Source organism: Enoplosus armatus, chromosome 16 (genome assembly GCF_043641665.1).
Source record: "Enoplosus armatus isolate fEnoArm2 chromosome 16, fEnoArm2.hap1, whole genome shotgun sequence".
NCBI lineage: Eukaryota > Metazoa > Chordata > Actinopteri > Centrarchiformes > Enoplosidae > Enoplosus > Enoplosus armatus.
The window spans coordinates 13,838,295-13,850,180 of NC_092195.1; the positions used below are offsets into that span (position 1 = coordinate 13,838,295).

The window sequence follows — 11,886 nt, forward strand, 5'->3', positions numbered from 1 at the left end:
ATTGTTAATGCCTGATCTACACAAATTGAGAAATGGAATGAGAACAATCTACCGAGAGAACCATCTGTAAAACGCTGGATTCTGACTTTGTGGTTCCCAACCCTCTTAACTGGAATATGAGTCTGTTTTACTTAAATGGTCTTATTATTTTGGCTGTGAAACAAAGTTGTGATGTTTTAAAGATGTGTTTTATTTCGACGTGTTTAGACAACATGTTCAAAATGTGGTGTTGTTATTTTCCACTTTAGATAATTTTTATGGTTCAAGTTCTTGCAAATGCTAGACCTGCTCACCATGTTACTTGGATGCCATTGTCATCGCTTCAGTGTTTTTCCTGTATTTGGCAACATGAGCCCACTGTAAATCAAATGATGAACCTAAGGGAAATCTCAGCTTTTAAAAGTGAAAATAACTGCGAATGCTGTGTCTAAGATGGCTTATACCCACCTTCACCTTCCCTAACCCTTCACCACACCACTGATTTCACACTAAAATGGTGGCCCACTCAAATCTGGAGTTAATTCCACGGGTATAATTTGGCATTAAAATGTAATTCTTGATTTAGCTTTCTCTGTTACTTTCAGAAGCTGTCATTCATCTTAATCTGCTGCTTAGTTTACTGTTGTAGTTGCCAGTCCATTTAATAAACATGTCGATTACAAAAGAAACCTTGTTTTTGTCATGTTCATATTCATTAAACCCTACTTGTTTATTGTAAAATATCCATTTCCTCAGTCTGGAAAGCACCTAAAACAATCATAGTCATTGTGTTCTTTTTAACCAAGAGGATTGTCTGTTACTTTTTTTATTTCTTTTAATCATCCTTTTGTGTCACACAGCACCTCTTCAACCAGGTATTGTGCAGAATCTCTTTCTCACAACTGAAGTTTCAAGCAGGGCAAAGTCTACTGTTACTTTTCAAACCAACCAGACCTAATTAATTATTTCACATCAGATTTTTCACTCTTACAAATGTATGAAACTAAGGATGGCACCTGTGTGTGTGTGTGTGTGTGTGTGTGTGTGCGTGCGCGTGTGTGTGCGTGCGCGCGTGCACTTGTCACAAATAATTTGATCCCAAGAGAGCCTCGTGGCACAGTTTGTGGCTTTAGGCTGTGATAGCTGAACTAGTTTTGGTGTTATGTAACATGTCCTGACAGTTTTGAATTTGTCATGGGGTTTGGTCGAGTACGAGTTCTTTAGATATGTTGTTTGGGTGGAGACGTAATGTTTTAAATCCATGTTCATTTGTCCTTGTCATAATATCCATGAGGTTCTGGACTAACACTTTTACAAGGTATTGATTTGTGAATGTTCTCTGTGGCAGCTTGTGCATCTGGTTCACAAGATTAATGACAGCTTCAGTGAGCTTACATGTACGATTGCAGGTTTCCAGAAACTGTAGCGTCTTGTCTTGTGGTATATGGGTGCTATAAATATCTCAGCCTTGTCACAGTAACACTACAGTATGGCTTGTAATAACTGTATCTGCCTCCATGGGTGCTCCCAACATGAAATAAGGGCCTATTTCAACAGTCAACTTTTTTTTTTAATGCAAGACACCAAACCATAGAAATTTAAATCACTTGTAGGTTTATTAATATAAAACACAGTAAGCTATAGTAATACTATAATACTGGAAATTATACACTTATACATATATACATTAAACCACAGTTTAGACTTCTGTAACATACTCTCAATACATTGCAACATATTGACAGATTAAAAAAAAAAATTATGCTGAAATACTGCTCACCCGGGTGATGTTAAATTAAGGAGAAATGTTATGATCTTACTTGTCTGTGCAACTCATTACAAATATCCCTATTAATTACTCAGTAATTCTGACTGAGTGATATGTATACTTCTCATAAATGTGGTTTGAATACACTGGAGTACACAGATAAAGCCCAGTGAAGGTCATCTTTCTGTTAGTGGCCTGCATCTTGCCCAGTAATCTCATCGCTGCTGTGGAGTATTTGGCCACTGCGCATGCGTGCAGCCAGGTCTCACCCTCCTCTCCACTATGGGGCGCTGCCTGCTAAAGCTAATGTGTTGGTGTCAGTGCTGCTACATGTGACATTGACATCAGCAGAGGGTAAGATCTTTCTGCATGTTATGTTTGTTCCTCGTTTGTTATAACAACACTTTAACAAAGGGTATATTTGACAAGAGAGGTAGCAGTCCTATTGAAAAGTGTTTGAAAAGATTGTGGCGTATGTTTAGCCGTTGTAACAACGTTAATGATAGCTTCTCCGCAAGCTAATGTTAGCATAGCTTATGTTGTCAAGGGAGACTGGGCACCTTTTAAGCTAATTTGTTAGCCTTGATTCATTTTGTCCCTGCAGCACAATGAGGCTGACCACCCTCCTATCGATGGCAATCAGGGTTGTTGTACCCAAAGATTTCCGCTACGGCACCAACAGACCGTGGACGCCGGCTGCTAAGAGGCTGAACCCTCCGGGGAAGAAGAGGAGAAAGGTGTTTGTGGAGCCGTTAGCAGCAGAGGAGTGGCCTGTGCTCAGAGGGGACACGGTGAGTAACTCTAACGACATAGGAAGCTCAACTCAAGTCCTAAGTCTTCATAAGAAAATTGCAAGTCTTTCAGGTCTCTGAATACTAACCCTCCAACACAGTGAATAAACGTAAAGCTGTGTAGAAACACGTATAACACTGTATAAACCTTATAATTAAATATTCAATGTGTGTGAATATGCCAACCCTGTTCTGAGATTTTACCAGGTCAAAACTTAAGACGTGAGTACACGTATTGCAAAGTCTCACTTCTGTCCAAATTTCAAGTCTATACCTTTGGAAACTTTAGTGACCCCGTACCATGGAAACAAAACAGGACATCAGTTACAATGTAGAGGCCAGAAGAACATAGTATATGAAAATTAAATGTAATTTTTCAGGAAGCTACCAGCACACAGCCGTCTGTCAAACATTTTGAGAGACTTCTACCACTCTTACCAGCCTCAAAATTAAAATACAGCTTACTTATAAGTATATTTCCAAGCTCACACTGGTTTACTCGTACATTTGTAAAGTTTTAAATGCTGAGCCAACTTTAATGGAACGCGCCATTGGTAATACAATGATTTTGGTGTAGCCACAACTCTGTCATATCATATCAATATCATAAAAAGTAAATATGCGCCTTAAATAATGCAAGAAGATTACGCCAGATGGTGCACACACTTTTGGTGTGTTAGTCTACAAAAGTGGTATATAAAAAACTTGTACGTTGTAAGTTTGTTCAACTTATATATCTGTTCTTCATGTGTTTCTCAGGTTGAGATTCTTGCAGGGAAGGACAAAGGAAAGCAAGGGAAAGTCATCCAAGTCTTCAGACGCAGAAACTGGGTTATGCTGGAAGGACTGAACACAGTAAGGATGTGATATTTCTCTAAGTGAAAACTGGATGGACATGTTAGATTTTGCTTATAGGACATTTAGTTATATATCTCCTATACTCACAAATTCTATGATTTTTAGGTCAATTTTCTATTGTCTAACAAGAACATTAGAAGCAGTTTCAACTGTTATCAGTACATTACACCTGATACTTCAACATACACTTAAACAAACTCTGGACACACAGAGATGGCATTGACAATCTTCTCATTTCACCAAAAAGTAATGTTAATAGTGGTCATTCATTTTATACTAGTGTAAAACATCATGTATTTATTTTTTAGCTCCACCAGATGGAGCCAATGTCTGGGGACAGGGTGTAACTGCTGACAAAGTGCACCATAAAAAGCCATTTGGCCACCACCTGTTTGGTCTTTAAAGTGGAAGAACTGTGAACAATTGTCCTCTGTCTTAGCATCACAGGTATATTGGAAAATCTGAGAATTACCGTGGGACCTACATTGCCAGTGAGGCTCCCATTTTGCTCCATGATGTCGCCCTCGTTGACCCCTCAGACAGGTACAGTGAACCTGGCTACACTGCAAGATTAAAATTGTGTCTCTGCACGTGCACACCCACCTCAGGACCTTAACAGTAGCAGTCAAAATGAGTTGTAACCTTTTTTACTAGATTACAATTTTGCAAGACCATGCATAATTGTAATCTGGAGCCCTACGTAGCTTGTGCTGAAGTTAGAGCTCTAATTCCTGGTGTTATTCTGAAAAAACATTTTAATAAAAAAAAACACTTCTGACCAGAAGAAAAAAACTACAAGGTAAAATCTTATCTTGAAACTGTCAGTTTGGGTTACTATAACATTTTTTAGCCAAGTTAGCATAGAAAATAATCTGTGTTCACACATTTTAACAAATTCTATTGGTTGTGTGCTGTAAATCATGAATGTTTTCCTTTACACTACCGTTATAATATTTACCATGTAAATGATCTTTGGTTTCATAACAGACTAATTATGACATGCTGATATTAATCTTCCAGGAAGCCCACTGAGGTAGAGTGGAAATTCACGGAGCAGGGTGAGAGAGTCCGAGTGGCTCTCAGGACGGGTCGAATCATCCCGAAACCTGTTGTGGAGCGACGAGACGGCATCGTGCCACAGCAGTGGAAAGGTGAGAGTGTCTGTGTGTGTTTTTATTGGAGGGGGATTCTTTTCAGTAGCCTGTTTATTCCATGTGGAGCGAAGAGTCGGCACATAAAACTGGCTGTCATTCATTTTTCCACCCTTTACAGACTTTAATTCTAAAATTAAGTTTCTGAATGATGCAGTTTGATTGTTTTACAGTGCAAGAAACACATTTCTTTCTAAACTAGAAGACACATGGAGAGCGCAAATGCTGAACAGCCCTCCAACATAATTGTGTTCCCTGAAGTCTTGAAACAAGCTAGTTTGTACAATGTGTCATCTGACCACATCTGAAGGCAACAGTGTTTATAGGTTTTTCAAAACACCACACTCACAGAGAGGGGAGATGTGATGAATTGTTCAAATAGGGAAAATGGTGCTCACCTTTGGACAGTTGAAGGCGTTGAGCTCAGTTGTACTTACAAAAAGTGACTGAAATAGTTGCTCAAGCAAAGCTTGAGGGAGAAATTAAAGTCCTGCGTACTCTCTCACTTCCACGCACCTGTCCACTAGCTGCATGAAGTGGGCATCAATGTCAAATTGTTTGCTTTGACTTTAAAACATTTCCCGCCCTTTGCAGACTTGAATTAAAAATATATTTTTTCTTTCTGTTGACACTGCAGATATTTCCCTAAGTTTTTGCCTTTAGCAGTTACATAGTCACCGTTAAAATTGGCTAATGGCAAGTTGTGTATATATTTTTGCATGTGACTAGATTTTATTTTTGCCTCACAGATGGTCCCAAAGACACCAGTCCAGAAGACACTCTAGAAAAGACCTATGTACCATCTCTGAAAACCCTGGAGGAGGAAGTCATGGAGAAACTGGGCATCCAGGAGAACAAGAGGAACCGAAGGTCCTACTGGTACTGACCAGAGAAATCAGAGACACTCAAGCCCCTTTGTGCTGTCCGGTACTCTGAAGACACCATGTTTTGGTGGGAGTCGAGCAGACTGACTTGTTAAAAAGAGACAATGTGAGGATGACACGAGTAAGGCTTATGGACTGTAAAATACTGGTTCAACATACATATTATTAAGGAAATAATTGCTTTGCAAACATGTACGGATGGGAAACAGATGTGCAAACAAAGCTGATAACAGAGCTGCAACTTAAATGTGTCCTGAATGGGTGCCGCTTCAGTTATTCTCTGTTTGTTTCTGTCTACTTTTGTGAATAAATTTCACAGGTAAACAAATACAGTGGCTTGTACTTTGCTGTATACTGGAGGGTAACTTCATAGTACAGTATAAGAATAAGGTAGGATATAAAACTGCAAAGCTGCAAGTTTAAATACGTGTCTTTTGGCCTCAAAAGTATGAGAGACATACAGGCATTTTCATTTATTAAAACTTAAACTATCAATATTTTTACATTAACAATGGGACTGATGACTGTAATGTGTGGTGACCATCAGAGAATTTTTACTTGACTCTGCAGTTCACTTAAAACTTAATGCAGCATTTTAGCCTCTTTCAGCTGATTTGTTTGTGATTGTTAGTTGCTATAATTGTATTTAGAAAGTAAGGTGGCCACAAACACAAGTCTAAATGAATGATAATGTTGCCCCGTGTCAGCCTGATGTTTGCTAACAGGTTTTCCATATCACTTTTCAAGTCGTGTTGTTACATGTAGTGTTAACAGTAGTGTTACGCTGCCCACAAGTAGCCAAAACATCAGTCTAAGGTTTGGTTTTGATATATCAGCATCAACATACAGTAACTTGGGAAGAGAAAGTCTAATTTTGCAGATATTTCCCACACAAGTGAAAAATATTCACTGAACAGGAATGAAACTTTTATAAGTAGATAAGAAGCTTCTGAAAGCAGCATTTCAGCCAAGATGACCATATTGAGTAAGCTTGTATCAGGGCCAATATTATGAGAACAGCAGTGACTGCTAGATCACAGAAAACAGTAGCTTCTGTCCCACAGAGAATAAATTACTTGACATGTGCTTGGAAAAGTATCATTATTCAAGGTATTGGCAGGGTTAATAATGGTAATGGTTTGGATTATTCATAAGGCTGAAAATAGTCATATTATTTTACAGAAGCCCAGACATGCTGCTCTCCAAAACTTAAAGCCTTTAGACAAATGAGTCTCTCTTTCCAACGTGGCTGGGAAACCGTGTGCAGAAGAAACGGCCCGGGAGGAGACTACACAGACTGGATAGTTTCAACAAAGTTCTCACTCACCTCATTTGACTTTTTATACACTGGCACGGCATGTTGTTCCTGTGATGTGTGACTGACCTCACCTATGAATTTATGATCAAGTAGGTTCATCTGTATGATATACAATATTCATACTGTCAGAGTTCACAGCAAACTCACTGTATTTTTTATTAAGACTTCAGTTTAAGTTTTTTGTTGCATAACTCATAAATCTCAACTTTACCATCTTTTGTGATCACAGTTTTCTTAATTTCTTCTTTAAAGAGTTTTACTTAGATGTGCAGGTTCAGGGTCCTGGTATTGCACATGCTGGCTCACAGGCAAGGCTTACTGATATACCTAAATGGAATAGAGCCATTGTTAATGTTACAAGCTACAGCTGAGCTTTTCCTACTAAAACAAGTCAAAAATGGTCTAAAAAAAGGTCTATTGAAATGTAAAGGGACATTTTTATAGCAGCTGTTAGAGCGTTGTTTATTCACTTAAGCCACTCTGTCCAGCTGCTTGACACATTCAAACTGGCAACCTCCGAAGTTTTCCTCACTTGTCCTCCAACTTGAAATTGCTAAATACATATTCAGGGTTTTATGGCTCTCAAAACACCTTCACACAAACCAACATGATCCTCCGGTAACTGACGTGAACTGCAACGGTGTTCAGTTGGGAGGACAGGACGCTAAGGTTGAAATATGTTTTACCAAAACGTTAACAAAAGCTAGTGTTTTATTAGTCACAAATTGCATGGCTGTTTGGACATTTAGACCATCATGTAGATAAAACGTACTGAAAATATAAGTGAACAGTTGAATGAATGAAGAAAATGTCAAATAATCAGAAATAATTTGCTTTTTTTTGTGATTGGTCAAAAAAAGCAGGGTTGCACTGGGAGATTTGGACCCGTGACCTCAGTATTTCTAAAATCCTGGCTATAGTCTTGATTAAACTGTGTTTTTTCACTTTTAAAGGCTGCCACAGCAACACTCGTTTAGAAAAATGAACTTAAAATAGCCCTTTGTAGCTATAAATATCCTGTTTTATTTGTATCCATCAAAGGGAAGCCGAGTCTTCTTTTAAGCTCACCCTCAGCTGTGCATTTATCTGTGATATATGAGGGAAGCGGCCTATGAAGCGTATGAAATCCTCTTTTTCCTCGCTGGTTCGCTGGAGTATAGATTTACTTGTTGCCAGATCTCCAGCTGTAGAAGCAACTAACTTTGTTGCCAGGCAGTGACAAACCCCCCCCCCCCCCGACGTGTCACAGATAATATAATTGCGTCAAAATTTCTCAGTGGCTCTCCATACCCTAATTTCTGGTCAGTGCCGTAGCATCATGCAGAAAGCATGGCGAGTCGTTGGTTTGGCCGGTTTGTGAGTGGATGAGTGCAGCAGTTTTCCCAGACTCGTCCCTCCTGAACCAGTTTGCCTCTGCCACTTCGCATCCAAGAGGGAATAAAAGCAGCCAGTCAGCGGAAACAGGGTTTTGAGGTTTTGCTTTTATGGGAGGAAAAATTATTCAAAGGCTGGTCGTCTTTCCTGTCATTGCATGAGTGTTGCATGGATTTCAGTCTGGGATTGCAGCAAGGTGAAGCGTAATGTTAGTGAAGTGGAACCTTTGTATCGCTTCATTTGTCTTTATTTTTTCCATTTACACACACGAAACACTGACTTAAGGCAGTCCTATAACTTGAATGAGTTTTAAGAATGCCCATCTTGTAATTTCTTCTTTGCGGTAAGTTGACAGCAATTCTGGTAACCCAGTTAAATGAAACCACTGAACATGACTCAAGCAGAATTAAGAATACATAAAAATAAACTGCAGGCTCTGTATTTTAGCTGAGTCACATAATGCTTCTCAGCCACGTAAACTAATGAATCCCACCTGGTGGCTCACTGCACGAATCGAGTTGCTTTTTGTTCTAAAAGTCTAAGAAGTCAGATTAAAGTATGCAGCATCCTTTAAAAGCAGCTGAATTTGTTTTAAATGAGCGCTTGTAGTTATCTCCTTCTTCACATGGTGGACTGGTTGCAAGTTTGCTGCGCGGATTTTGTTTATAAATAAATGAAGATTTCAGAAACTCACCCCTGCTTCATAACTGACATTATAACCACCTTTAAAGAAACAGAAGGATTTGTGATCACTCGAACATCTCCAGAACATCTGAAGACACTTTAAAATACATTTGAGTGTTGCTCTTGACTCACTTGATGATCTAAGCTCAGCTACAATATAATGATAGTGTCTAATTACAGGCTGCTTGTTTGAAGGCTGCTGGAAAATGTAACGTTAACTTGTATATGCAGGATTGAGGCATGGCTTGCATGTATGTTTAACTGTGTTTGGTTTAATTCAGTCGCTCTCAGTGGATTCTTGTGTATGACCTCAATATATTACAGTTAGGAGCTGAAAAGGAAGGAAGAACACTTCTGTTACTTTTCCTCTTGGACTTTAATTCCCTCATGCACTCTTGATTTATGGGCTTTATGTTCAGTTTAATTAATTCTCTTAATTTGCAGACCTGTAGGTAACAGAAAAAAAGCTAAAATACCCTATGTATAGCATATAGTCCAAGGTATTGTATAAGACATCTCAAAAATGTCATTTATAAGACTATAATTCAGCCGTTCAGCATCTCACTCCTGCTCAGAGATGTCAGTCAAAATGTTAAGAGGTCAAGTAAAGTAAAATACCTTTCAACTAGTGTTTATAAGAAGAATGACGAGTGGATCCTTTGTCACTCCATAACCTCATCATAAATCCTCAGTAATCAGTGATGTCTCCGCTGGCTTCAAAGCTTTTTTTAATGGAGATACTGAACAAACCCAGCCTCTGCCTCTCACCGCCATTTCCTCCTCATGGAAAGCCCTCTCTGTTTCTAACATTATTATGAAACGTTTTCTGTGACATCAGCAGTGGAAAGAGCAGTGATATCCTGTACATGAGTAAGTAAAAGTCATGCATTCAAAATGTACTATTATTATAAATAAAATGTACTTAAAGTAGCAAAAGTATGCAGTAGTATTATGCAGAATGACTCCTGTCAGTGTTGTATTATTATATATTATATTATTGTATTATTATTATTATTGATGCATAGAAGCATTTTAATCTTGTAGTTGGTCTAAATCAAGCTACTTTTAACTACGTTAGGGAAGTTTAATTAGTAATTAAAGCTGTCAAATGGAGTAAAAAGTACAATATTTTCCTCAGAAATGTGGTGTTGTAGAAGTATAAAGTAAGATAAAATGGAAATCCTCTTGTAAAGTACCTTAAAACCGTATTGAAGTACAGGTCTTGAGTATTTACTTACTCTGAATAACACACTAAATACTTAGAATCAGCATTATCCACTTTCTATAAAAGATTTCTTGTCTATATGTTTATCAAACCCTCTCTTGAGAAAACAATCTCACATCAGGGTGAACTTTCAGTCATATCACATGATCTACATCAGCAGATGGGGTTTGCCCAGGCGTCATGAAATTGCAGATGTTCAAATTAATTTTTTTTTTCTCTTCTATGTTGGCCCAAAGTGAGACGACGTAACCTTGGCTGAAGCAGCGGACAGTGTGGTCACAAGAGGTAATTACAGGATAACGGCACATTGAATTTCCCTTCCTTTCCTTAACGCTCTCGAGGCAGTTGCTCCAAAGACATCATAGGTGACCTGGCTGAGCTAAAATGTTGAAGCACAAGTAGAGAGCAGCCACGAAGACAGCCAACTGAGCCACCATAAGCTACAGGTCATACCAGACCAAGTAAGGCTGTAGCAACAAAACCCCTGCCCCTCGACTGCCAAGTGAGTCATACGACATACTGTTGAGAAAGGCTCCGTTCCAAGGCTGGATTTTTAGTTATTAGCAGTTTTAAGTAGCCCTTCTGTAGCTTTTCATCTTATCAGAGGCTCTTCGTCAGCAGGATATTCTGGTTTGCCCCGCTCTACAGTTAAAAAATAAAAGGTCAAATGTCGGGAGCAGCCGTAGAACAGCACATTGAAGTTTGTGTTTTAAAAAAGGCCTTCCTTTTCATTAAACCACATGACAGCAGAGAGGATGACGTAGCATAACTGCTGACTAGACTGGACTCAGTCTGGGTCACTGTGACAGTCAGTCCAAGCTGGAACATAAAGTTGGACCAAATCACACCTCTGATCTTTGTCTGCTCTCTGAGCTTTGACATTTCCTTCCCAGACGGTCCTTCTGGTATCTGGGTGTCAGATTCCTCGGGTGTGAAGCACCAACCACTGCTGACTGAACCACTGGACGACCACTACAAAGCACCATTCACTCTGTCTGCAGAGGGCACATGTGCACGCTTACCTTGACCTTATTCATCTTCTGCATGTCTCCGTTACATACAGTGTAAACAGGTGGCAAGATACAGCCAAGAAGATCCCTGGAAATATACAGTATGTTACTCCTAACGGGCACAGGTTCAGCTCGGCCATAAATCTCACACATTACTGACTGAGATGACTATGGACTGGACAACCGCGGGCACCTGCTCCTGAGCGCCAACTGAAAGGGTAAAAGTGTCCATATGCTTTGGACAAAGCGCTCATCAGATTGTTGAGCAGCATCTGGACTCTCTTCCTGCAGCAGTTTTCCAGGTGAGGTGAGACCAGACAGTAGGCAGGATTTAAATTTCTCTCTCACGCGCTTTTTTCTTTCTTGTTCTACTACTTCCGTCACCTTTCACTCGTTAGAAACGAGTGCAAAACCATGAATGCCCTCCAGGAGAGACTGTCTGCATCGTGATATGAGCGACAGTCGTGTCTCATGTCTCTGTGACACCAGGCTTTTCGTCCTCCCAGCAACATTGGCCATTTTGAACTACAAAGTTTTACATGGTGCACATTACAACAGAAATTACTGTTCAGTTTGTTTACTTGAAGATGAGAGGATGCATAAATGCAGAGGAAAAATAGGTGGGGGGAGGGATGGAGGTGTAGTCAAAGGGGCCCGCAGCTTTTGCTCTGGGCCTCCATGCAGGTTAATCCGGCCATGGACAGAACCACAAATGTACACTTTATCGCTCTTCAGCAGCATTTATATAACCTCTTGAACTCATTAGCTCATTCACAAATGGTCAAAACTAGTAATTAACGACAGCTTTAAAGATAATCGCTGCTGTATTTCTATTTTTATGCTA

The 11,886-nt window shown here is 39.5% G+C and overlaps 1 protein-coding gene across 1 annotated transcript; it reads left to right on the forward strand.

Moving 5' to 3' along the window:
- The first annotated feature begins 2,089 nt into the window (after nucleotides 1–2,089).
- Nucleotides 2,090–5,775, forward strand: mrpl24 (mitochondrial ribosomal protein L24). Its single transcript, XM_070921952.1, has 6 exons — nucleotides 2,090–2,101; nucleotides 2,352–2,538; nucleotides 3,298–3,393; nucleotides 3,836–3,939; nucleotides 4,417–4,547; nucleotides 5,297–5,775. Exons 2-6 carry the CDS (start codon nucleotides 2,356–2,358, stop codon nucleotides 5,431–5,433), a joined length of 651 nt encoding a protein of 216 aa, XP_070778053.1. The 5' UTR covers nucleotides 2,090–2,101; nucleotides 2,352–2,355; the 3' UTR covers nucleotides 5,434–5,775.
- The last annotated feature ends 6,111 nt before the right edge of the window (nucleotides 5,776–11,886 follow it).